The sequence below is a fragment of the Oreochromis aureus genome, linkage group 13 (genome assembly GCF_013358895.1).
Source record: "Oreochromis aureus strain Israel breed Guangdong linkage group 13, ZZ_aureus, whole genome shotgun sequence".
Classification (NCBI taxonomy): Eukaryota; Metazoa; Chordata; class Actinopteri; order Cichliformes; family Cichlidae; genus Oreochromis; species Oreochromis aureus.
The window spans coordinates 11,784,003-11,811,723 of record NC_052954.1 but is presented as its reverse complement, the minus strand read 5'-3'; the positions used below and the strand labels follow the sequence as shown (position 1 = coordinate 11,811,723).

The 27,721-nt window shown below is 45.7% G+C and overlaps 1 protein-coding gene and 1 long non-coding RNA gene across 2 annotated transcripts; both read right to left on the bottom strand.

The window, feature by feature from the left end:
- Positions 1 to 11,387: 11,387 nt before the first annotated feature.
- irf2bp2a (interferon regulatory factor 2 binding protein 2a) lies at positions 11,388 to 14,023 on the bottom strand. Its single transcript, XM_031737576.2, has 2 exons — positions 12,849 to 14,023; positions 11,388 to 12,538 (listed from the first exon to the last, which is right to left on the bottom strand). Exons 1-2 carry the CDS (start codon positions 13,678 to 13,680, stop codon positions 11,814 to 11,816), a joined length of 1,557 nt encoding a protein of 518 aa, XP_031593436.1. The 5' UTR covers positions 13,681 to 14,023; the 3' UTR covers positions 11,388 to 11,813.
- A 4,769-nt stretch (positions 14,024 to 18,792) lies between these two features.
- Positions 18,793 to 24,718, bottom strand: LOC120443280. Its single transcript, XR_005615305.1, has 3 exons — positions 24,422 to 24,718; positions 19,665 to 19,714; positions 18,793 to 19,534 (listed from the first exon to the last, which is right to left on the bottom strand). It is a non-coding gene; the product is annotated as an uncharacterized LOC120443280 (long non-coding RNA).
- Between the last annotated feature and the right edge of the window lie 3,003 nt (positions 24,719 to 27,721).

Below are 27,721 nucleotides of genomic sequence, written 5' to 3'. Positions count from 1 at the left end.
TCATCTGCACCCCTGAGCAAGCTCAGACACTGCAGCAGCAGCTGTTAGACCACTCGCAGGCCCGGATAGTTCTGAAAAGTACTAAGGCACTATAGTTGGCACACCCCTTTCCCCCTCTAGTGATACGAGCACAGACTGAGCCAGGCTTGGATAAGAGTGCCAAGCTAGGTGGGGCTGACAGAGTTGTCCTTTAGCCGTCCTTCAGAGAAAGACACTGTAAGATGAACACACTGCATAAACACCAGTTTGCCGCTATGGTCTCCTATTAAGGCTAAGTCAGGGTGTTAGATGGTGTGGTAATTAGTGACATGTAAGGGCTTATTGTCAAAATTTATACCACGTATGGCCACAAGATACATTCTTAAACTCCTCTGGCCTTCCTAAATTTCCCTGGTTATTTGATGAAAGCCACAATACAGACAGAGCAGAGAGAGTACTGAGATAAAGGAGGATCTCTTCCTGGGATACAAACTATAAACTTCAAACAAAGCACAATACAGGCTGTTCCACAGATAAATATATTTATCGCTGTTGAATAAAAAAATAAAAAAATAATGGTATCAGCAGAGCAGCAGAAAAAGTTACTTAGATAAAGGTCACACAGGCCGGTTAGGTTACTGTGTCACTTTGTAGATCAACACAGTAAAACACATGACCTCTGTTGAAAGTTGTGACTTTGCAACAGAGAAGCTTGATGTATCTGAAGAGATTGTTTCGGAACACCTGATGGAGGAGTGTAGACCTGCCAGTAATAACTCACAGTCAAGCTGTTTGCTGCAGGGTACAAACATCAACCTTATGTGCAAAGGAGGAAACAGAAATATGTACTGTAGTGTAGGAAGCCTACAAAAAAACACTCAGTACTTTGAAGAGAAAATGATTTAGATTTTAAAATATTTTTTTCAAAACCATTATATTTTGTTGTAAAGGATTTATTTATTTTTAAAGGAATGTGACACTCTAATTATCCATGAACATTAAGATTAACATTGAGCTAACCAAGCTGCAAAACATGAAGACATGAAGCTGGCTCTCATAGACGGTATAAAAAATTTTTTGGTTGGAAAAAAATGGATTGGTTGGTTGGTTGGAAAAATAAAGTCAGCATCGATCTGCATTCCGACGGCTACCAGATGGTGATACCTGTGGTTGCTAAAAGACTTCCAATCCCATAGATGTCTGTTGGCTTCTGTCTCTACCTCTGTCAACGCATTCCTGCTGGACTTATAGCCTCATTCACTCATTTTGGGTCATATTAAATTAAAAAATTGAGTGTTTTGTGAAGCTTGTTCATACCATGCTTCAAAATGAAGAATCTGTGATACCAAACCTCAAAAGACAATCACCTGTCAATCACAGGAAATTACCCAGTGAGCATGCAGTTTGATATTGAAACCCGCCCTTCTGCTTTTGTGCCATCAAGAAGACAGAAAGGCTCAGCTTAACACTTCAAAATAAGATTTCACAAACCAACAGATGACGTAAAAGTAGGTCATAGTCACTGTAGCTAAATTGTCTTTTTTAATGTGTTATGGCTCCAAGAGGGACTAAGTCTTTATACACTATTCATAAATTTAAATAATAGATAGAAATAAATTTGTATACAACCTGCTAATTTAGCACTAACTAGAAAATATTAATACCTAAAGTTTTCTTTACTAAGACTATTGCAACTTTGTGTGACTGGCTGCTTCCAACACATGTAGTGTTAGCTGCTAGCTTTCAGCTTCACTTTAGCTCTGCTAATTCGCATCAGAGAGCTCGACTCAAATTAACTGTGTTTGCAGTATTGGTGCCTTTTTATGGAAATAACAAAGCTTAGCTGTGTGGTTAACATAGAAACCATCGAAGAAGGCTATACTCCAGCGCTGGTGAGTGATGTTCTCTTATTTTATGTGTATGCTACTTAATATGCAGCTAGCTGTACGTTAGCCTAGCTAGCTAGTCGCTTTTGTCATGTAATGCTAAAATCCAGGCGAAGGTAGCTTCACTTCTCATGTTTTATTTCTAGATGCCACATTTTATAAAATACTTTTTTTTTTAGTTTTTCTAATTTAAGTTCAATTTAATTCCAAATCACAGGAACTGTTTCTTCAAGTCACTTTATATAAGGCTAATGGTGTGTTGCTAAATAAGTCACTAGCCTGCATTTCCAAGTTTCTAGTTGGAATTTGATTCTGGAACTTCCCCTCAACTCTCATTTCCCACTCGGAAAGTTGAAGCAAAGTTGAACCAACCCAAACGTAACATTCCAAGATGGCAACACATAACATAAACAGCAGTAAAACTGTAAACTTTTAATCTCTTGCACTGATCAGGCTCTACCTTTGAATGTGTTTTTAAGGGCACAAACTAGCTGTACTACTAGTGAAAGTGACCAAAACAAATCCTGTCTTTCCTCACATTTTCTGGAACATGCTAACTCAGAAGTGACATCACTCTCAAGTTACAACATCTGAGTTCTGAGCTATCTGGAGTGAAGCAAAAGATTAACCGTGAGAAAACCCCAACAGCCATTTGCTGAGACCGGTTGGGGGTAAAGGTTGAATGATCCAAATGAAGTGCTGACACTTTTTAAACCAGACTAGCACATTTTACTGCACTAAAGATATTTTGTCCCTGATCACATTCACTTAATAAACACAACTGGCCATGTTCAAGGGTGGGAAGCCAGTTAGGGATGATGCCCTTCCAGCAGCTCTTGGTGGTCCATGGGGGTTCATCATAACCCCCCTTTAGTAATGCCCTTCCCTAGCCTGGAGAGTAATACAGCTTCATTGAGCATTTTTGAGCTGGAGTTTAAAAAGAGGAAGAAGAGTGTAAAGTGTAGCAATAAGGTTTTCTATGGACTGTGTGTGCTCTCGCTGTTTCCCTGGCAACGGACATATTGACATGCTGCAGTGCTGCTGCTCGAAGTTGGCGGGCAGCCAGGAAGTACCCTGCCTGCACACAATCTCACATTCAGTTCTTTGCCAGCACTATCACTCCAGCTTCACGCAATTCCCATCTCACTTTTGTTCCCCATCTTGGTGGGTTTCTGAGACCAGCTGAACGCCAGTCTGAAGACTAATGACTTGGGTGGATTGTGCAGCGTGTGTTTGTTGGGTGTTGTTAGGCAGAGACAGGAAAAAGAAAGACAGCACGATGGGGGGAGGGAGAGCGAGTAAGAGCCAGAGAAAAACATGGAGGGAGGAGGGAGGGGTGAAGTCTGTGCCATGCAGTGCTTGCATGTTAAGATGAATAGAGGGAAAGACGAGCCTCGTGTTATGTTACAGGAACATAGTAGTGGCTTGGGGGTTGGGCTCTACATCAACAGATGGATAAACCCGAGAGAAGAATGCGTGCCAAGCGCCAAATGTATCAGCGGCTTGCTGGGGCATGAAAATGTCAGGTGTCAGCGGCGAGCCACGCGGTCGCTGCTATTTATACAATCCACCATGTGCTGAATGTACACATAAGGCCTTGTGAACGAGGATGACGGGGGCTAAGGGTAGGAGTATTGCCATGCAGAGGAGGAGGAGGAGAACTGGATAGATGAGTGGCTGACTCACCTCTTTATCTGCCATGGATACAGACAGCCTGAGAGGAGCCTCCGTGGCCCTATGTGTTCACTTGGGTTGGGCACGGAAATGTCAACACTACAGAGGGTTGCGCATATCTAACAACCTCATGGAGGGATAAGGGCTAGCATTATCTCATCACTGCTGGGAAAGCTGTACTTAGATCTGGGGCAAGTGTTGACTGGTCATGTTAGAAACACACAACACACACTAGCTGCCATATTTCATGCTTTCTTTTTCTGCCGCTGTCTTCGAAGGGCAACAAAATGACACATGCAGCTCGGAAAGGAAATTCGCCACAGCTCCATGCTGACTGAAAGCAATTTAGTGGGTTCTTACTCTCCAATTAGTGACTGGCTGGTGAACGAGTAACCCCATCAAAACACATCAGTTGGCATTTTGTTGCACGGCCTTTTTGCAAAGCCCTCGGGCTCTATGTCAACTGCGTCCTTGTCCGGACAAAGCCTCCTAAACCCGGGATTTCATTTCCACATTGTGCCCCGGTGTCCCCTTCATTGTTGATTTTTCCACTATGTGCAAGGCCAGGGCATTTGTACCAGTCTGTTAGGCCCACGTCAAAAGGAAAAGTATCTGCTGTTGATGGCTGGGCCATTCTTGTTATTCATGTCATGCCTGGTGGTTTAGTAGGGCAGGGTGCAGAATTTTCCAGAAGCAGCTGTGTGCTAGTGAAACTGACAGCGCGCCAGCCCGAAAGGGTTTCTATCTCTCTCCTCTCTCTCTCTCTCTCCAAAAGCCTCCCGCCCCTCCCTTCCCCTCCATCGGCATGCTTGGCTCGACGCCCGGACTTACTCAAACTCACACTCAACCAGAAATATCCGCTCTCTCCCCCCTCCTCCCTCCCTTGAACATATCCCTCTGGCTGAACAGAGAAGCTTCCATCACTGCGGATGACATTGGATCATTTTTCTCCCCCTGCACATTCCAGCCAAAGAGGAGGACAAGGGAGGGGAGCGGCTGCTGTTCCTGCTCTGTGATTATATCATTACAGAGCAGCAGACATGTATACAGTATATCAAGCGCAACCTGTCATTAGCATACTTTATTTCGTGATGGCTAAATACAAGTGCACTTTTGTTGGATCCAAATAGATGGATGGATCGCCTTTGTGCCCGCACGGCAGAGTTAAATCTGCAAATGCTTTCCTCCGAGCACTCTGAATTTCACTCCATCAACCTTGAGCTATAAAAACCCTTCTGTTATTTACTGTACCATTATCCGCCACCCCCAACCCCGGACACCTGTTGTGACATAGCTCTGCCCGAGCGATCAGATACTCCAAAACGGCTCTGCTTGCGATCTAAATAAACCTGCCCGAGCGACGCAGGTTGTGTAACGCACTTGAAGTCACCGGCTCTAATAATAGACCACACCTGTCAAGCACAGGCCCTGCTTGTTCTCTGTGCTGACCTGACCTCCTCTCGCTCCTTAACGCCAACTCAAACGTTCCGCTGCTGGGAAGATAACCTAAACAGTTCCTGAGAAAATTAGTTCAAACAAACACAGAAAACAATAGGAGCGGGGAGGAGGAACGAGAGGTGGAGGTGAAATCAAGAGAATAGAGCACTTGATTGGCAAGGGAGACCAAACAAAGGCGATAAAAGCTTTATTCTGCCTCTGTAGAGATTGTGCTATGGCTGCCACTATAAGCCTTGATTGACAACAACATTAGCACTCGGTGAAGAAATGGCTCCCACTCACTGTTATGTAACATAAAAAAAATACAGCGAATTTGTGGATGGGTGTTCGTACGTGTGTGTGTGTTTGTGTGTGTGGGCATGTACGCATGACGTATTCCCAGATAAAAACAAAAGTGACAGGATATCTAAGAGTGTTGTTCTTATCTTCTGACAACTGTATGCCTTTAAGGAGATGAAAGGTGATGTACAACACACTGAAGATCTCTCAGGAATCCTGGATTTATGCAGCACATAAAAGTTGTCTCAGACATTTTTTTTGTGTGTGTGTGTGGTGCTTTGTTGTTTGGCAACACGACAGTGAAAGTTTAATTGCGTGTTTGTGGCGGAGGCAGCTGATCTCGTTGCATGCAGACACTGAGTGCTGTGTCCCGGCTTGAACTGGCCATAATTGCCCCCCTCCCTCTCTCATCCCCTGGCCATAACCCTAGAGAGGAGCAGGCAAGGAGCAGAAAGGGACGGCAGGAAATGAGCAACCCTTAATACATCACTACAGATCTGCTGACACACCCCAGGGACCAAACGATTCATCAGACCACCAGCCTGCCCTCTCATCAGGACATTCAGATACAAACCAGCAGTGCAAAGAAGTCTGCAATCAGATGGATGGCTAAAGCATTTTTTTGCTGTATCATATCAATGCAGATGCAGCGTTTCCTTGTTTTTGTCTCAACATGAATAGTGATTATTAGAAATGATCTGTTTAACCTCTGTACTGTGACCGGGGCACACTCGACTCTCCGTACATAGGCTTGGCATCATTATTCAAGCTTTAAAGGCGGCGCGCAGATGGCCCTCACAAGCCATCGCATCCATGAAATCCAGGCTCTCAGCTGACTAAACAAGCATCTTGGGGGTGCAGAGAGACAGAAAGTCACCTGACCCCCACCCCCCCCTCCCAAGACACACAAATGCACACTGTAACCACCACAAAGCTGACAGCTCAACCAAAGCCTCATTCACCAGACACACAGGGGAAAAGACAGCACTTTTTTTGAGCAACACTCCACCAGACAGTCAATCACTATGATTGCATCTGAGTTTCTGAAAAGGTCTGGCTCCCAGTCCTTCTGTATATATAGTGCATTTTCATGAACTCTAGTTAATTTTGGATTTTTCCCAAAAAAATAAAACAACTCAAAGCACTGAAAATCCACAGCAGGGCGGCAGGCTGAGGATCCTTCTAGATCAAAGCGGTGCTCGCTGCTCCCGTGTTTACTTTTAGCATGGCTCTTATTGCCAGCTAAATCTAACTTTAGTTTGGCATGTCAAAGGCAGCAGCAAGCATCTTACTACCCTGACTGGCACGCACCTCCCAAAGGCCTCCCAAAATACTGTGTCCGGAAGGTAAAGAAGTCGTGGCTTCTATTAAACACGACTGCATTTCTGTCATTATTAAAACTCTGCAGGGGTGTATTTATGTTACAAATGTCTCCAGTGGAGCAAATTTAGACCTCCTTGTGGCCTATTTTCTCCAGCCATGTTGTTATGTACCAAAAATTCTCGATTGCACACGATAACAGTCCCCTCACACGCCTCCTATTTTTCATTTGGCATAGTAGCACCACGCCATCTTATCAGCTGATCCTGAGCCAGAAGCTAGGAGTAGTTGCTCAGCAGAAAGAGGAGGGATTGTGCTGGGCTCGGCTATAATATGAGAAAAAGCCTAAATGCTCTTGGATCAGTCCCATGCTTTGTCCTCATCCTTCATGTTGCCTCTCTCCCTCGTTCATTTTTCATCCTCTCTCCTTTCATCTTTTTCTCCTACGCTTCTCTCCTTCCTCTGCATCCTGCTCGCTCTCTTCTTCCACCTCTCTCTCTCCCTCTCTCTGCTCCACTTATAAGATTTGGCAGCACTCCAAGATCTGAGAAAAACATTGGAGGCATAGCCTCGTTCTGATGTCTGGAAAGAGGGGGAGACTGAGAGAGTGAGAGAGCGCCAGAGTCCTCATTTCCATTTCACAGACTCCATTCACTGCAACACCACAGCAAAAAGGGAGAATACAGGAATACGGAGAGGTTGAGTCAGAGAGAAACGGATGGATGGAAAGATAAGGCAGGAAGCGATCGCATGGAAGAAAAATGGAAAGTTAGGTTCCCAAACCGCAGCGATAAAGCTAATAAAGAAATCCAGAGACAAACGTAAAGCATGAAGTGAGGGAAAGGTGTCCCCATACTATCTTTTAAACAAACAAAAAAAGCCGTGTGTGCCCTCTTAAAGACACTGTTTTTGTTTATGTTCAGTACTTTACATGGAAAATAGTTCCACTGCCATCCAAAACTACATTTAAACACATGTAATTACAGCAGAGAAAACACTGAACAATTCATGGTGCTCTTGCAGTAAACAAGCCTCATACCAGTTTGAGGGGAAAAACACACATACACACACATCTGGCACTCAGCATTGTAATCATCTTAACTTTGCTGGCCTTCATGGTAAACAGGCCAGTCAGATGTAACACCCCCCCGCCCCTCTCCCCACTCTGCGGACCAAGCCAAGAATCAGAAGGGAAATTTTACACATCCTGCGGATCCTCCTAATTGCTGGTTGAAGCTCCAGCTTCTCCCCCGGTGCTGAGAAGAGAAACCGTCATTACCAGTCTCGCAGGAGCCCGAGCCCAGCACCAAAGGGAAACTTTGATTGATGAAGAGAAAAAGAGGCAGATCTGAGCGTGTCCTCGATACAACATTTGCTGTGACCTTGTTTTCCCTGACAGGTCTAAAATTAACCAAGCGGCTCAGTTATACTGGGAATGGAGAAATGTAGACCAGATTCTCCTTTTGGCGCGTCCCCGTCTCTGCTTCGCTTTCAGGGGATTACAGCAGCACGAGCACGCCTTTTGATTTATTGTGCTAAACATGGATTCATTAGTGAAACAGCTGGCTACATTGAGTGCTTTAGTGTCTCCCACACAGGCCTTCCCTCCCTCCACCCACCCACTGGACCATATTCAACATTTTTTGATGTAAAATAAATGCCTAAGGATTAGAATTTGTAGTAGTGTTTTTCAATGAACACGCTGTCAGCATTGGCGTCACGCTTGGCTGATCTTTCGAACAAAACGAACGTCAACAAATGCGATTATCTTTTTTAAAAACGGTGTCATTTTCGGAGTATTTTTCCATACGTGAAGGAGAAACGCTTATCTGTAGCTGTGCGGGCAAGTGCTAGAATAAACTCACCTAGTGCTGTAAAGACAACAAATATGAACTCTGAGTTTTACTATCACGCCGACATCTTTGTGTAATGCCCGAGTTAATCATTACAAGGAGAAGCAGCCAAGCAGCACACACTGGCTGCGTCACCTATCTGTTATTGCCTTTCACTTAGCTTGATTAACTGGATTGTGTCGAGTCAATATCGATCAAACAGTCAATGAAGGATTTTATGACCATTGATTGGGCCCGCGGCCGCCTGATGAAAGATCGCCGGATTTCAGGGATATTACAAACACTTGAGTGTAGCCCAGCAAAAGCCTCAAGTTGCTATCCGGAAGCAGTGGGAAGAGAAGGAATCGAATTAAACTTTACCCAAGGTTGGACTTGGATTTCACCCGGTCAGGTTTTCTATAAAGTCATTTGAGGGTAAAAGCACATCAAAGTCAGGAGCGTTCGCCTCACGAGCCTGGCTTAGACATTAAAAATCCCTGGAGGTTCGTGTAAGTAAACAAAATAAAAACCTCAGTCATTAACCACAACCTGCGTGATCGTACCGAAAGCAGGAGAGATGATTCACTTTAAAAAAAAAAAAAGAAAAGATGTATAATCAGAAAAATTAAAGCCGAACTTCATGCTATCAGTTCTGTGCGGCCCTGATCCTCACATGCTGTCTGTTTACAGAAAAGCTCCCTCCCTGCATATTAACCAACAGCCTGCATCTGCCGTGCACCGATTTCACCGGTAACCACGCAACACCAGAGTGCTGTGTTATGACAGAGCCACTTCCAGGGACACAGTATCACTGTATTAGATATGGCGCAAGCTATTTCAGTCACCACTGGACAAACAGGTACTGCATCTGCTGTCATATATCTTTACGAGCACAGAGGAAAGCGAGAGAAGGAGACGTGTTCATTTACGTCTCATTGCATCATCTTTCCAGGTTATAAAAACCTGGCTCTCAACTCTGATATTCTCAGATGTGGCAATTTTAATTTGGTTGGCAGTACAGTGTGATAAGGAACAAGTAGGTCAACGAGTCAACTGATTAACAAAAAAAATAAAAAAATCTCTGAGAACACCACGTAAGGTGGAATAAGGAGCGGGCGTGTTGTTGATGAGCACAGTAAAGCGCTGTCCTTTATCAAAGTGGGCTGCATTTCTCGTTTTAAAGTCCAACTGATAAGATAGCTTTCCAAAGAACGGAAAAAGGGTGTATAAACAAACAGCTGCCTGGAAAACGCGCACTCATGAAAAACACGTTTCGAGCTTTAAATCACACTGTAAAAGCTGACGCGTGCTCTGAAGTTACCTTTAGAGTTGCCTTTATCCTTTGCAGCCCTTCCAGTCTTCTCAGTTAGGGGACAATAATTATCCCTCCTATTCTTAGTCGGCTAAATGGGCGAGTGCAAAGGCTGTGTTTTCATTCAACATCATGAATCAATCAGTTAATCGGGGACACCACGCAGCCTTTTAAAGAAGCGGGTAATCACAGCTTTCAGTTGCCTTCCAAAAATACCATCTTAAACATGTCTGTCAGAGCAAGAAGGTCAGTAAATCCCCGGCTGATGAGCAGATTCATGGGCACCACGGTAAACTAAAGCAGTAGTAAAGCAACAATGTCAGAGCAGTTCGTGGGCCTTTAATTAAGAAGAAGAAAAAAAACAATCTGCTTTTGGATTGTGTGCTCTGTTTGAAAAATCAGGGAGCTAGCAAGAAGCAGATTACGTCTGAAAATAATTACGCAACTGCTTGCTAACACCAAGCCCTCCTTTCTGCTAGATATTATGCTCCATGTCTGGGTCTGTGTGGTCAGCTACTCGGGAGCTCTTTGTCTGAGAGAGAGCAAAAATAGTCTCAGGATTGCTTTTCATCTGGAGATACAGTAGCTGCAGTTTATCACTTAATGGCCCACCGTAAGCTCCTCAGTGCTTGTAGAGACCAGTAAGGGCTGCCATTAGCGATACAAGAGTTTGTAGGGGGTTTTGTGCACGTTTGTGTGTGACTCCACTGCCAAAGAAACTGCAGCAGCAGTTGCATTTACATTTGAAGGCATACAGAGCGAGGCTGGCACGTAAGGCAGCGTGGATGTTTACTCTGTTCTCAGCGTGGGGAAGGGTGCTGCATTATGAGTGCATGTTCAGTGTGACACAAAAGGCTAAAACCGAAAGCAAACAGTGTGTTGCTGCAGTGCTAACTGTACCTAACGCATGCTTGGAGTTGGTTTGTGAAGCTGATTTTATTCGTTATTTGCAGTTTGTCATCTGCAGACTAAACCAAAAGTATGTTTTTTTTAATAACAAAATTCTCTCTCCCTACATATATATATACATATATATATAAAAATATGTAGATAGAGAGAGAGAGAGATAAGACATATGTGTAATAAAACAAAAAAAGCCAAACACCTTTATGACGTCAGACACAATCTGCATACAAGCTTGAAAAATACACGTCGCCAGAAAAAAACCCAAGGGTGGTTATTTTCAGGAAAAGTCCAAATTTGCGGTCACACGGCGTGGTTTGCACTATTGTATCATGTTGACATTCATGCACGTTCTCATTACTGACTCGACAGATTCCAGCTGACTGAACATGACTTGGCACCTAGTTCTGCAATCAGTTACAGCGATGCGCAAAAGTCGAGGACAATGTGTGTTGTATTTCTTTCCTTTTTTCTTTTCTTTTTTTTCCCAGCCAAGCTTCTCCATGAATCACATAAGGCATTGTGTGCATAAAGAGAGACAGAAAAAAAAGGCTCTTCCGTCCTGCAGCTTGAAACAGTAGCCTGCTCATGCTGTGTTGTGTTGTGTTGTGTGCAGCGTAAATCAAGTCTCCTGAGCCGTCACAACAACAAGCCTGCATGTCAGAGCCGAGAGCGCTATCTTGTCATCTGTCCACAGCCCCATGTGTCACTTATTCACTCAAAATGAAGCAAGCTCAGACAATATGTTCATACAAGATCAGAAATTGTATTTGGCAATTTTTAAACAAGTGCATACAAGTACAGCTAAAAGCATTTTTAGTTTTGCCAAGTGCTCGTAGAGTAGCATTAGTCACATTCTACGTTAAACAGGAACTGCCACCAGACCTAGAAGTACATCAAGAATTTTTTGTTAAACATCAACAAAGAGGAACGTAGTTCATTATAATGAGTACATACCTTTATCTTCAAAAATATAGAAACACAATGTATTCAAAAATCAAAAATTATACAACCATGTTTTACGAAGTATACTCTTCCCTTGGGTCCAATATGTACAAGTCCGTTAGTTTGTTTGAATGGTATGTATGTGATATTTATATATTTATACTCATATTTTTTTTGCTTCCCCTCCCCAAAGAAGTGTTCAGACAAAAAAAAAAAGAAAAAAAATCAAGGGTCCCTCTCCTTTTTTACTTTGACATCTCCTGCAAGGATGGTGGCGATTTCTCCTTGCATGAAAGCCCATGGTACGTTCGAGCCAACCAGGGGGCATTTCTCTCCACTTGGACAGTACACTTCACCCGTGGCGCCTTGCTGCTTTATGCTTTCCCTTGAGCATGGGAAGCAGAACTTGTGAGAGGGCACAGACGGGCACTGAACAAAGTGTGTGTCCTCCAAACGCTCGTGGCACAGCGTGCAGCACAGAGGTATGCTGCTGGGTACAGAGGAGTCCGGAATGCTTTGTGGGGGGTGCACTTGGTCCATGCCTGGCACATGGGGGGTGCCTGCACTCGGCGCCTCTCTCTGCGCCAGCCTCCTCTGATTAATGGAGGACGGCGACAGGGGGCTGCTGCTGTTCCTCCGGGTGGTGGAGTGGACTTGGTTGGCGTCCTTGGGAGAGCTGTTCCCACCTGCGTTGTCTGCAGCCATGATGAGCGCCGCCATGGGGGACTGACCATTCTGAGCTGCCTCTGGTGGGGTGGTGCGGGAGTGAGGGGATATTGTGGAAGGGGGAGAGGCGAAGCTTGGCGGGGGAACTGGAGGCATTTTCAGTCCGTCAGTAGGTGGTGGTAACCACTGCTGTCCCTCTCCGTTGAGCTTGGCAGCTGTCACCTCTCCCTCCGGTTCAGGTGATGCTTTTCTCTTGTTGCTCCCCCGGGGATGTTTTCCTCTGTCTGGAGGTGGGAAAGGGTTAAACACAGCAGTTGAGTTGCACAGCTCACACAAGGATCAACAATTAGCCTGGAAGGGAGATGTGAATTTTGCCAATTTCTGCTGCACCACAGGCTACAAAACAATAACAAACACAGCAAAGGATTCAAAAAATTCATTTATAGCCCTTATAATATTAGGGCATGGCTTTATAAATACCATTTTTTTACCATCTTGACACATTCCTGGGTGGAAAATTAATAAATCAGTACTAAAAATAAAATTTTAAAAATGCACAGTATAGATAAAATATTCCTGCCTTTTAATGCTCACCTGACTTGGAAAGAGTGGGGCTGGGCTCATAGACCATAGCCCTTTGTGGCATGGGCACATGGTCCTTCTTGTACCGGGTCTCGAACGTGGTGTGCAGAGCCATCAGGTCCCTCACCGTTTTGCCTTTGCCCATCCAGTCCGGGTCTGCCCTGTTTTTGTGGCTCTCCGAGATCTCCGGCGTGAGACTGTCGGGTCTGTGCTTGTCCTTCAGCTCTCTGTCGTGCTCGGTGCTGGAGACCGAGGCGGGTCTCTTGCCCATGTCGGCGGGACTACCGCCAGCCAGAGTGGAGGAAAGCCCCATCTGGCCCCTGCCGTTGACGGCATGCCCCGGGGTCAAGCCCCCGTTAGGCAAAGGCACTAAATTCGGGGGCACCGTGTTATTCCTGCGCGGGTTGGGGCTCTGGCGGTTCAGCTCTGGTGGCTCGTCAGGCTTAGGAAATCCATTAGGGAGCTGGATGCCGTTTGTCTGCCCTCTAGGCTGATACTCTGGACCCAGCCTGGGCGGGCGGTCGGACAGAGGGTAGCGGTCCAGAGGCTGCGGCGGCCGGGAGCCCGGATCTCCCCCCGCAGCGTGGTTGATCGCCTGGATCTCCTTCCCGGAGAGCTGCGACTTCCCCGGCCCGGGAGACCTGCCCTCCTGAAAACCGTGAGCCCTTTTAAGCTGTCGGGCCGTCTCGATGACAAACTCAATGCGGTCTGCTCCTTCGTAGTTGACACATCCCCTGCAGACGGGCTCGGTAAAATCCCAGATCATGGCCCAAGGCATGCGGGGCAAGTCGCATAAATAACACGACTGCCTCCTGGAAGAAGCAGCGACCGCCGCGGACGACATAGCGCTCGTCGTCGACCCCCCGAAAAGAAACCCAAAATGTTGCCTTCTTCCCCCGCTCTCTCTTGTTTTTTTTCTTTCCTCCCGAACTCCCCCGCAAAAAGAAAGCGAATAAAGAGCAATTTCCGTTTGTCGAACAACAACAAAAAAATGTAATCTCGTCCTCTCTCCGACTTCTAGAGCAACAAGGTTGAAGTTTTAGAGGGAGAAGTTCATGACGGTGTGTACTTTACTACGGCGCTCCTCTATCTATCTCCACTGACTCTCCTCTACTACTGGCTCAATGTAGAAAGTGACGTCACAGCTCTAAGCGCCTACATCCACTTCAGTTTCTATTGACTTGATTTCTTCGACAGACCCCCCACCCCCCTCCACCACCACCATCACTACCACCACCACCACCTCTCCCCCCCACTTTACTGCAGCCTCTTGTCACTCACCGCTTTTCTCTCTCTCTCTCTCTTTTTTAATATTTTAACTTAATCACCTGAGCTTCTGCCAACAAAAAAGGCACCCAGTTCAGCTTCACCACCGCCTCCGACTCCGGAATAACCCGCGCTACTGTTATTATTATCATCAAACCTGCAAAAAAATAGGTCCACCGGTACCAGCCTGCACGCTGCTAAAAGAAATATGGCTGTAGGTTAGCAACAGACCGCCAGGGGATAATAAAAAAAAAAGCGACTTTCAAGCTCCTCCGGTTGCTGCTTTGTCCTAAATTCAGAGCATTATCCGGTTCAGGCTGCAGCTTGTTTTTCTCAATGCACCGCGCCTCGACGCAGTGAGCTGCTGCTACTACTACTGTGCACTGAATGAGGTGGGTCGACCCTGAGAAAAACAGCGATTGTAATCCAATGGCAGATCTTATATTTATACAGAGGATCTCAAAAATGTGTTATTGTAGCACATGGGCACAATTTACAGGCTTATTGGAGCGACTTTACAGCCCGCATTTTCTCTCTTTTATTTTTGCCAGCTCACCAGGGTGAATTCAGGATGTACACAGTTAGCCTTTTAGTTATGATTAGATAATATTTTCCTGGCTTGTTAATGTTTAAAGAAAAGAATGAGAGAGGGAGAGGAGAAGAAGAAGAAAAAAAGGCGCCTCCACCAGCCAGTAACCAGGAAGCTCAGTCATGAGGTGGGGATTTCCAGCCAGTGTGTTGTGAACTTGAATGGATTGGGGTTACAGCATGAATATAGCCTGCTGTAGCTGTGCCCACATATTTTTTTTTAAATATTCTTGTGCACAGAGCAGTCCAAATCTGCCACTGCTGAAATGAAATGAAATGGCACTGGAGTGAATTAGCGATTCAGACTCATTTCAAGCGACTTTAGCAGTCAAAGCAGCTCAACAGATATTAGTATGAAAGATTTAACAAGATTAATGACTCCACTCCAGTGTGGCATGTTTTACAGAAAGGCAAAAAGAAAGAAATGTTATTAGAAACAGGTCATGTGGCATAACCTCAGCCAAAATCCCCTGAAGTAAAAGTGGAGAGGCTTTTTGAAGTGGAGGAGTTGTCCCAGTAGTTCATTCCTCCCTCTCATCTGGTCTCATTCCAACTCATTGCAGCTTAGCCTCAGGCTTTGGGTGAGGCAATGCGTCTGAAACCTGCAGACACAAAGCAGGATATGTTTGTGCAAGTCCATGTGACGTTGGAAAAGAGGAAGCAAGATGTTTAGTCACGTACCCTCATCCGCCTCACCCTTCGACAGAACATCAGGCTATTCTGGCTCCCTGCCTGCCACCGTGATCCTGCGCTGTGGCATTTTCTTCAAAGGGTTACCAGAAACAAAACAAGACACGTATGCTCATGTGTTACCACCAAGTATGTTGCCATATTGTTTCGTTATTCCCGTAAAGCTGCCGCTATGTGAATGGGGACACCTTGCAGTGAAAGAGGATATTTAAAGAAAGTTTAACCCCCCCCCCTCCACCCCACCTTCTCTGTTAACACTGCATTGTCCCACTGCTTCCCATCGCCGCTTTCTCTCAAAACTCAGTCCCGTGTTGGATGGACAACACTAGGAAGTGTTGTTCGGCTTTATGACATAGTTAGGAAACGGCTGTTGTGAGGGACAAACTAAACAAATTCTTTCCTTTCTTCAGATTGGTGGGAAAATTGTTGCCTAATGCTTTGATCCTTTGGTTTCCACTCAGTCGATGTTTGTGCAAGCAAATAGCTGCACGGCCAAATAGCTATTATGCAAGACAGAGGCATGCTGTGATTCAATTAAATCCTAAATGACCTGATTCTATAATAAGTAGATCTACTGATTTGAAAAAAAAAATGCTGCAGTGTGCTATGAAGCAAAGGCAGAGCTGTACTGAACAGAGGCAGCAAAGGTCTGAGAGGAAGCCAGACATGCACGGATTGTTATGACTGGCCAATATGAATCGTGTATATACAGTGAAAATCACCACAGTGTCACCTGGGCAGTGGCAGGGTGTATAAAGCTGTATAAAGCAGTTTTGAACTTCTTTTTTTTTTCAGCAGTATGTAAATTGAGACATGAGGAGGCTAAATAAAGAGTGAGAGGTAGGTGACGGCCAGGGGAATACCCAGCATGTGACAGCATCGCGGGGCTGGTGAGATGATGATATTTGCGTCTCATCGCTCACAGAGACTGTTAAATTTTATATTGGAGATCTTTTATTTATGCCAGCGAAACATTACAGATTCTCTGTGAAGTCTTCTGCCTAAGCAGAGCGCAAGCACTGGATGTTTTATTTTTTTTCCTCTTGTGTCTTTTCTCACTGCCAACATTTTATGTTATATAACCTTTTTAGAAGAACTGCTGAGGCGAGCATCAAACAAAACTGTAACATGTTGCACCGACACAAAGGGAGGTTACAACAGGATAGTGCGAGTTAAGCAACTGTGGTCGTGACCCCGTCTTGGAGATTTAACTGGCAAAAGCTGCTAAGTATAAAGAGTCAATGTAAGGACTATAACGTGCATCCTCTGCAGAGCTCCTGGAGCTTGTAACAGGGAGAGGTAACCATAGAGATTATCACAGTAGGCTACCCCCAGCTACCATATATATCCTGTTTACGGTGCTATTTTTAGCCACACTTTTGCACAGCAAGGATTAAAGGGCTGATTTAAAAAAAAAGGAAAAAGATCTGCAGAGCTCTGAAAGCTAATGAGCATCCATCTGCCGCCTCACCTCCCTTATTAGTGTTAGTTTGAATATGTTTTGATTTTTTTTTTTCCGTGCAGATTCGTTCCTCATCGTGTTCGCTTGTGTTTAGAGCGGAGAAGCCGTGTGTGCGGCACATGGCAATTACAAACAAACAAATTATGGGATTTTAAGAGTCAGGTATAAAATGGTGGAATTCAAATAAAATGGAGGGTCGAAAGGGGGGGAAAAAAAATGTGCTGGGCGGCTGGAATCTGGGGGCTGGAGGCTGCAGAGGTGATGTCATTGGGCCGGAGCAAGAAGCGAGTGAAAAACAAGTCTCTCTCTTTATTCTGATCCTCTTTGCAGTCCCAGCAAGGGAAGGGGAGGGGAGGGGGGGGGGGCTGGCAGTCAGCCAAGGCAAGGGCTGCTGGGAAATGGCAGAGGATGCCAAGCAGGCCCCACCGCCAACATTAGAAGCTCACATCTTTGTTCTCAGAAACCTGGTGTGCTGCCAAAGGCCTCATTTCAGCTCCATGGCATGATTACACTGGATGTAGGCCAACTACTGAGAGCTACTCGCTCTCTCTCGCTCTATCTCTAGCTCTCCCTTTATGCTCCCTCTCTCTCTTTTTCCACTGCCTTCAAAAGCTTTCTGCCAAACATGCAGCAGTTGCCATGGCTGCAGAGAATGGGACATAAAAAAAAAGTGAGTAATGAGTCAGGCTTGGACCCAGATGTGCCACATGTGTATCCATTTAGAAAAAAAACTCAAGATGGTAACATATCCTCTTAATCTGCCGGGCTTTTTGGGACTCAGACAGCTTGGTTAAAAAATTAAAGAAAAAAACCCACTGTGCTGAGATGGGAAAGTGGAAGAATTAAAAAAAACAACAAAACAAGAAAAAATCCCCACAGAAAAATGTAAATGAACAGCATTGTTTTCACATCCATTTTTTTCAACAGAAGGTAGTTTCAGTGGCCTGCAGTACAGGTTCGGTTTGGGCAACCAGGAACAGAAAGAGCTGAACTTTGCTTCTGTAATGCCGCGCTTAAGTAAGCTTGCATGCATGGCTGGCTGACGACATCATTTCCTGTCCAGTGGAAACCCCCGTGTATTTTCAGTCATAAGCAGACGTTAATGTAAACAGCCTTTCTCTTATTTTTTTTTTTTTATTTTTTTTTTTTTTGTAGCTAAATCAGCACATGGCGTGACCTCAATGAATCACAATACAACTTCAGCCTCTTTTCATTATCTGAGGTTCAATTCAAAAGCTACTATTAGCCGCATTCCTTGCACATGTCAATGCTGCCTTATTTATTGGCCTTAAAAGGCAGTTTCAAACCTGACTCACGGTTGTTATGTTTAGCATACTGAAGTGATCTGCGGAGTCATTTCAGCTCTCTGTGGCTTACTCAGACAAAATGTTAAAAATGTCAACACAGACACATTTATAATTTCCAGAAGGACAACATCGCCCACGGCCACTCCTACAGCAGCAATGCAGTGGTTTCTGTGCACCTGGTTTGTTCTTGACAGATCACCCTGCAAACTCCAAAGACATCACTCTGTAGAGCTCTGTAGTGTGTCTGAGCACATGTGCCTGTGTTAGTTGGAAGTATAAATTTGGACACATAGCTTCTTTTTTTTAAAATAGAGAAGCATGAAGAGTATTTCATGTGTTATGTAACCTCTTCCTCTGAGCATGACTCAAAATATAACTTTTCCAAAGTAGGCTTATTTATTACTGCAGCTCCTGTCCATTTATTTGCTAGAAATGAACTCTGATGTTCCCGGAGAAAGCAGTTGGCACGGCACAGCTCAGGCTCGCAAATTCTTGCTGTCCTTTCCAGTTATTAGTTCGAAAACACAACTGATTTGTTTCATTCTTTCAACTAAAGTTGCGTAAATCCTTGGCAAATAATCCCTAAAAGAACGTATGCACATGCATATTTATAACTCCTTTATTTAGAAGCTGTTTCAGCGTGTCTATTGGAAGAAGATCAAAGCTGCTCCTTTTCTAGTAACGTTTGCCTTGAAAGCAAATGGATGTATAATTCCTCTGATGTACAGAATACAAATAACACGACTGCGAGAGTCAAGAAAAACCAAGAATAGCAATCTGACCTAATTGGAAAACCTCAAGTCTCCTCATTTTGGAGGAAGTTCTTCATAAATAGCATGTGGCTTGTTCAGCTCAGGAAAGCAAGGAAGATCATGGATAATGCAACTGTGGTTTATCATTTACAGATGCCGTGGTTGCATTGGGAAAGTTGTATTTCTTCTTTGGTTACCTCTAAACACGTTCACTTGGAAACAAACCTTTTCCAGTAGTGCCCATAAATCAGCGGAGGTTCCCGTCACAGATTCCACAGATGCTTATCTGCCCTCGCTTTGATTGTCTGGTTTATGGAGGACGTCCCATCATACGCTGTGAGCACAAGTGTCCTTCCTCCCCTTTCCATAAAAGTGCAAGTTGTCACGATGGTGTGGCATTCATTATCCGCCTGTGGTTTTGCAGGCCTGGCCCCTGCGCAGCTGGGGAGCGCTGGTTGTCAAAATCACTCTTCTGCCGCGGTGAAAGATAGAAGGGCAAGAGCTGAGTGCTGTCCCCCTTGTCTGCGTGATAAAGACCCTTTAACCACAGCGGCTGGGCATCTGGGCGCATGGTGTCTCACCTCCCTCATCCACTTCAAAGCCTTGTCTCAGGAAACGGCGCACTGTGAAGAGCTGAAATAGAAAATAGAGTCCTGATGACAAGGACAAGCGTGTGAATGTGTACTGAAGGACAGTTTTTATAGTCTGGGACATTGTAGTCACAAATATAATTGCATGTTATGATAATACTATAGATAGATACCTTATTGATCCCAGAAGATAAATGGTTGTGTCACAGGAGCATGATAAAGACTGAAAAGTAGTACAAATGAACAACAGAGTTACAGTGCCACAGATGCCTGGTAAGGGCCGTATACTATGAGCAAAAATCTGTAAACACAACAGTGATTTTAAAAAAAGAAAGAAAGAAAAGTCAAAATGAGGTAAGGTAAAAAAAACAAAACAAAACAGTATGTGCATATATATGCTGCCAGGAGGCACCTTTTAAGGCTTCCTGCAGTTGTTTCACCAACTGCAAGCCGCTTTGTAACCCACCTCCACCAAAATCCTCCTCTTTTTTCTGTAAGCTAACATAATTAATATCACAGTTGTTGTCACTGACTTCCTGCTACACGCTATGGAGTCTTTGCTGCTCCCCCTGCCTTAGATGGAGACAATTTGTTATTACAAAGGAAAACCCAGATAAATAGATGTTGTCCAGACTTGGCTGTCTGACCTGCTGTGCCCTTTTGCCCTAAAAAATAAAGAAGGCTATTGTTGGCTTTCCTGAGGCAAAATGGGGAAAACTATTAAGCCTCGCTAAATCTGTAATTATGAAGACAAACCATCTGAGCAAAAGTGTAAAGAATGAGCCTATTTTCAACGCCATAGATTTTCTGACTGTTTAAATAAAACTACTTGCACGGCTAATTATATTACTTATATACTCAAAACTAAATTAGTTCTTGCTGTTATTTTTCTCCAGAAAAGTGAAAACTCCAGTGAATAAATTGCTAAAGATACTGGTAGGAATTAAGCCCGACAGTGAAAATGTATTCGAGGCTTTATTGTTATTATTATTTAAACTGAAATGAAAGTGCTGACGGTCTTTATTTGGGAACTTATGATCACATTTCCCAGCATTGTAAACGTCTATGACAAACTAGTTTTGCAACACAGACGCTGGCTTACATACAGTCAGTCCTTACTAAGATATAGTGGATGGTTTAGTCACCACAACGAGCTCAGCTGAAGAGGTACAGTAAGAGTGTGGGAAGCACATGGAATGATTGTTAAACTCTTATAGCAACAGTTGAGGTCCCAGAGGAACGCAGGCGGGACAGAGCAGAGCACTGTGGGAAAGTTTGGTGCCCTTGAAGGAGCCTGATAAGGCAAAGGTGATATTAACCCGCATGTTTGTGTTGTGCAAATTCGTAACGACTACAAGCACGCCGCTGATACTGAGCCGTCTTACGCCATGTGTTTGCAAAAACCTGCCTGCCTGTCCAAAGGTCATGTGGAGCTGGGTGTGGTGAATGCAATCTTTGTGATTTCAGTGTGTGTGATGTAGGCTAACCCTTGTTTTGAGTGTGTGCGTGGAGGGAGGGCGGGCTTGGAGTCGTCCTACAGGTTTGGGCAGAGGCCGTTTTCCGTATGAAAGGTTGTGATTACATCTCCCTGTTTTTCTGTTAAGTGCTGGGATTCTCATTGTGCAGTAGGTGCACAGTGTGCAACCTGATCCTGCTCCATGCAAATGACTTGAAAGCTGTGTCTCTCACCAAACAGGGATAAAGTTCACCCACCCTGCATTGCCACACAATAGGGAGGGGGGAGGAGGAGCCAGACAGCCTTGAAGAGGAAACGCTCTCACACCGACTGACAAGTCTAGCTGCACCCAGGGTTGCCCTGAAGGACAACGCACCAACCACCCCCTCCCCCCTTTCTCCACTTTTATTTTCACATGCGCGTATCTGCTTTGTTCATCGAGAAAACATCTTTGCAGACAGCTCAATTCTGTCTTCCTTCCTGAGGCAGTGTGACGTGCTCCGCTCTCTCGCTTTCTCTCCTCACGATAAAATCGCTCTGATCAGAAATGCCATTGCCTAACAGCAAGGCGAGTAAAATTCACCCCCCCACCACCCCTCCCCCATGCAGTAAAAAAAAAAAAAAAAAGCTTACTAGCGCTCACATGATTCTTGCCAAGTTAACCATTTACAGCCAGGAGGAAGTGAGAGAGAGAGGCTTTTGCTGGGTAAACAGAGTGTTGTGTTTGCTGTCTTGAACTAGTTAACCCAGCTATTCACAGCCTCACCTCTGCACTCATTAACGCCCAACATGCAGAAACACGAAACTCGTCGTGCCACACGAGTCACTCTGCACCGGCACACAAAGCTTCTTCCAAAAACCGCAAAACAATGAATGCGGGCGGTCAGAGCACAGCTCCTGTTATGAAACCGCTCTGTCACAAGACGAGCGCCTCACAGGAATGCTGTTGTGACACATGTGTGGTGTTGACACAAGGGTTAAATATTTACCCGCTTGCTCACTCACTCACACACACGCACACTTTGACTGCCAAAAAGGGCGGGAGGTTTAACCGCTGTACCACCAGTTTGTATTTATCTTTCCCCTTTAGCTGGCTGCGTCCTCCGCCACCTCCCAACAGACGTCAAGTTTATCAAAATCCTCTCTCTCACTCTCTAACTGCAGCCAGGTGCAGCACAGCGTAATGATTCACCCAGCAGACGCAGCGCTCCACAGCAGACTGCCTCGTATGTTTGGAGCTCTGCAGAGGTCACAGGGTGCGCATGTGTGTGTTGGATGTCATGTGGTGCAGCTCTCTGGCTTGGTGCTGGTGCAGAGAGTTCAGCAGGAGTTCAGCACTGATTCATAATTCGTGTGTTTCTGTGCACTAAACGATGGCACAGTGAAGCGGTTTCTCTCTAACAACGCTCGAATGCCGTTCCCCCTGTTTTCACTCAGTTAGATGTTTTTTTTTCTTTTTTTCCCTTTTGCGTTAGCTTTCTCGTGTTTAGACGTGACCACGTGCCAAGCGCGGGGAGCCAGTCGATGCCCTCGGTTTAATGTGTGTTGGCTTTTCTTTGAAAAATCCCTGCTTAACAATTCGAGGAAAGCCGAGCCACCTGGAAATCTCATGACTTCCTGAATCTAATTCCAGGCTGAGCGATCAGACTGTCTGACTAGCAGCTTTCATTGAGGGGTGTAAACACTGAATGTCAGGCATGTTTCCCAGAGCCAGAGTTGAATCAGGCATTAGTGCTCATGTACTGCCTGTAGTGAACTCAAATGCCCCAGCAAAGCCCTGATTATATTTTCTCCCTGCCTAACAGATTTATGGTACATCGTGAACTCCCAAGAGAAAGCTGCGACTGGCTGGACTCGTGAACAGGTCCTTGCACACTCTTGCAAAAGTCTATTCTTGCTGTCTTCAAATGCAGTCTGCACTTTACTCCAACCATATAATAACAGAGGAGGCTGGCAGTTTTGATAACCGGCAATTGCAGTCTGAAACTGCAGCAGTGAGGAAAAACAGGGCAGCAGAAGAAGACAAAGGGCAAAGGTATGTATGACACCACCGAGGGAGAACCCAGGATAAAATCCCCTCTCATGTCACGCCGTCCTGTGTTGGCGGACTGTGACCTCATGCGCAGTTAGCATGCGGCCGCCTCGGGCTGCTTTGTTATCTACAAACCAGCACATTCCAGCCCTCAACGGCAACAAAGAAAAAAAAAAATGTCATCACGTCGCTGTTCCTGCTGCTCTGTAAGAAACTCAAGCAAATGTAGTGAGCCGTGGAGCACATTTGATAAGGTAAAACTGTGCCGGCCCACGCATGCACAGTTTAAAGCAGAGGGGTTTACATGTATGTAGGTCAGCTGTAGAGTGATTTGAAGCTTTGCATGTGTGCTTACTCAGCAGCCTGCACCCAAGCTCAGCTCGCTTTCAGTCGTTTTTTTTTTTTTACGCAGACCACAGGGTAGTAAATAGCTACGAGGAGGATCAGAGCCTTCACAGCTGATTGGCTTGATGCTCGCCTGACATAAACAGGAACCCGGTCGTGCAACTCAGAGAGAGGAACGAGCAAAGACGGAAGGACAAGAGACAAGCAGAATGTTGTGGCAAAACAAAGAGGGAATGTGTGGAAGCCTGAGGGATTTAGTTTTGAGTGAGAGAGAGAGTGAAAAAAAAGATCTTTCTGTTTGTAGCGTGCCATGTGACTCATGGAGGAATTCAAGCCTGAGATTCTCTGCATTGTCAGCAGGCGGTTTGCAGCAATAATGATGATGTGTAAAGTATGGTTTGATTGTGTTGACAACAACAGAGCAGGAAACCAAAAAAAAGATGATACTGTCGCTCTATAAATGCACCATGTGATTCATGAGGTCATTCTGGGCCTGCAGTATATTTAAATATAGAAGTGTGAATGAGATATGCGAGCAGTGCTGCAAATATGAGACTGCGTGCATTTACACCTTTTTTTTTTCTTTCGAAAGGAATCACACCTCCAGTACTGCACTTTGCATTTTGGAGCACATGTGTGAGTCTTCACCAAAAGTGATTTCAATTAATACCAGCTTGTATTTTTGTCAGGTTGCACAACTTGTGCATTACGTAAGCAAGGCACACAGTGACTAAAATGATTTCACTTCCTTGTTATTAACCCTTCTGAGCAAGTTCCCTTTCGACATCAGCTCACAATCAAGGAAACTGACATTTGAGGGAATCATCATCAGCTGTTAGTTTCTTGTACTGATAAGAAACAGGAGGTAATAGTAGCTAACGTTGGTGACAGATCACGTTAAGATAGGTTATCTCTGTTGTTTAGCTATTGTGTTCCAGCCTCTGCTGGCTCTGCGTGCAAGGCGCCGGTTTGTTCCACATCCCTCCGAGGGCTGTGACGGAGCAAAAGCACCGAGTGGAAATAATGAGTGACATATCAGCCCTGCTACCCAGAGAGCTTTTAGAAAAACAACCCTCCTCCCTTCCCCGTCAACCTACTGTCCCCGTGCATGGCTTTTGAAGGTCAGATGAGAAACAGGAGAAAGGACTGCCGCCGCCACCTCCGACTGACTGGTTCAAACAGGCCCCGAGAGGAGGAGGAGGAGGAGGAGGAGGAGGAGGGGGGGGTGTGGTGGTGGTGTTGCGTGAGACGTGAGGCGTGGCCCCTCTGAGCATGCCCAGTGGAGGAGGAATGCTGTGTGATGGCAACACAGCGGGCTCTCCCATCTGCTGATGCACTGTGCACTTCTCGCCCCGGGCCCTTTTCCATCCAGTCTAGTGAGCAGCCAGATCAATTTACTGTGGAATGAACACAAAGTCAGCGGCTGACGCACGCACACACATATTCACACATTCTTAATGTGCGACGCAGAGATCTGCACTGCGCCGCGCTGCACTGCAGCAGGCCGTGAACAGATAAGCACGCACAGGAATTTACTCATGCATGCAAAAAGAAAAAAAAATGGTAGGGATCGAGCCGAACGGCTGATATATTATTCAAGAAAAGTCCTCCTGCTTCATTTTCTAACCTTGCTGCACACAACCCCCGGATAACAAGATGTTCTACTACTTTCCTCCTCCCCGAACTCACGCAGATAGTGCTGACTCATCACCATGGCTGTCATGAGCGTTTTTAAGGATTCGGTGGCACTGACTGACATTGCCATCACCCTGTTTGGCTAAAAATGCCAGAACAAGAAGAATAATTTCTGCAAAGTGCTATCATTGTTCTCCACACACACACACACATGCAAAGTGAGCCCATATGTGTGTGTGCGTTCTTTTCTGTGAATAATTGAGGAGCCCTGCCTAGTGCAGCTGAGCAGCTGCTGACTAAGGCATCCAGGGTGATACGCTTAACTACTGTGACAAAAATGATGTGGCTTGAAGAGTGACGTTTAAGGCGGACTGATGCTAAGGCGTATTGTCAGCCTACTTTACCTGCCCGTGTGCTGCAGAGCAGGCAAACACCAGTGACTCAAGTGCTTCCAAAGTGGAAGCCCGGACGAGAGCTCGATAAATGTTAATTACCTTGGCTGAATGCAAATGGAGCTGTGACTCGGTTCTCTCCACTCACCCTCGTATTGTATGAATAATTGAAACATATTGCGGGGGGGATCTAATGTGTTCTTTTATTTGCAGAGTCACGCCTGTGCTTTCAGATATGCTAATGAGTGTATCCTTAAGTAATTGAGCCGTGCTTTAGAAAATCAGCCCGGGCCTAATGGGGTATTGTCTGGAGGATGATCAAAGGAGCAGCAGAGATGGGGAAGAGATGTTCTGCAATGATCCACAGATGACACCGGTAATGAGCCACTTGTGGATGTGTGACGGACACCGCGGCCGTTTGAGTCACGAGCACGCCAAAAAAGGCAATCGAAATTCATTTTCAGAGTCGCCTCGAAAGGCGAGACGTCCTTCGGAGCTTCATCCTTCGTCTCCCTCCCCCTCCCCTGTCTCTTTGACCCTCAACCCCAAACCATTAAAGCCCACTCCAGACTGAGCACCGCAGCCTCTTTTTGCCACCCCACCTCTCTCCTCATCTCTGCTTCTTGCTTGAGGGTTTCTAAATTGGGAACATCTGACATGGCCGCCACCTACTCATGTGTCTCTCTGCAGCTCTATCTGACCTTGATCCACCCTCTTCACATGCGAATACTGTACGCGCTAATCTTCCTATGATGTTTTATATCTGCCCCACATTCAAAACACAACCAGCGACCACATTTCCACACAAATAATGGCAAGAGCAGACAGACAGCTGCAGTTCAAAGCTTAGCAGCAGCTGTGTTCCATTGTCTAACCGGGAATTCGGTGACATTTGAAGCCAGCGATGGCTGCCTTTAAATGCTTCTATTCTTTCCCTCTCCTCTCTGATTTGCTCCCTCCATCCGTCTCTGCCAGAAACAATTCTCATTCCTGTGATGTTTTGGGGATCGCTGTGGTCTGCCTAGATACCGCAGCGACTCGGATTGTCACACAGTAACCGGGGGAAGAGAAGAATATGCTTCTCATTTGCCTCCTGCAGAAGGCAGACAGTCAATCCAACCTCTTCACTGTCAAAAAGGCGACGCAGATATACTTGGCGAGCCGTGTTCTGCACCCCTCCCTCGGTTTTTGCTTTCCTGGTTTGTGTGTGTACATGTATGTATCTTTTGAGCCCTTCATTTCCCAGAAAGGAGCCCGGGATTTGTGAGTGCATGAGCCGCCGCGAGCGACATCTCCAGAGAAGGGATGAGTGTTTCCTGCAAACAGTTGGGAGGGGAGGCGAGGGAGGTGCTGCTGTGTATGTGGGGGTGGACAGCTCCCATAGAAACACTATCCAGTAACACTTGAAGAAAGTCATCAAGAGGAGGTGTGTGCGCGTGTGTGTGTAGGCAAGGAGGCGACTTTCTGAGAAAAAGCCCATGAGGTCGGTGGATCTGTGATTGACAGTTAACTCTGCTGATTACTGCCCCTTGAGGACAGACTCCTGACAACAGCTGCTGCCGCTGCTTCAAACCTGAACCCTGAACTATTGCTTCAGGTTCAACTTCAAGTTCACCAAATATGTCCAAACCTGAGGTGTCAGCTTAAATGTAGTATCTAAATCCATCTCTTTGTTTCCAGGAACGCTCTGCAGAAACCCGAGACGAGAGGATTGCACATTGCCCAACAATCCCGCTGAAGTGGCATGTATTTGCAAAGTAACCGAGCCCGTCATCATCACTCTCTCTTTATCCTCCGCCATTGGGTGCGGACGTGAGGAGTAACAGTGACTTCATGGTGAGTTGTGTAAGAGCGTGGGGCGAGGCTTGAAAGCCGAGCCATGTGAGACAAATGAAAGTGCTGATGTGCTGAAAAGAGAGCCAGTGTTTCTGGAGGCATGCAGATACAGAAACCCCCGGCAGAAGTCAGAGAGGACAGATCGGGGGGGGGGGGTCATCTATTCCAATGGAAAGAGAAAGGTCGCAGTGTAAACTGATAAAGGTAGGAGGCAGAGCTTGGGGCTGCTTCCAGGCCAGCTAGTCAGCTGACGCTTGCAGCTGTGTTTGGAACATCAATATGAGCCTTGTTCAGCCTCCCCCCTCCACAACACCTCCCCTCCTTTCCTCTAAAACTCTTTCTCCCTCCCTCCCCTCGCTAGCTCACTCGGCATCCCCTCTCACCACTTGCCCCTCCTCCTCCTCCTCCTCCACTCCCCATCACGCTGTTTCCTTTTTTTTCCAGCTCTGATTTATGAAAGTAGGGCATGTGCCCATAACTGCTGCATCAAGGCACATGGCTGAGCCTCCAGAGGCACTAAGGCTCTGTTTACAT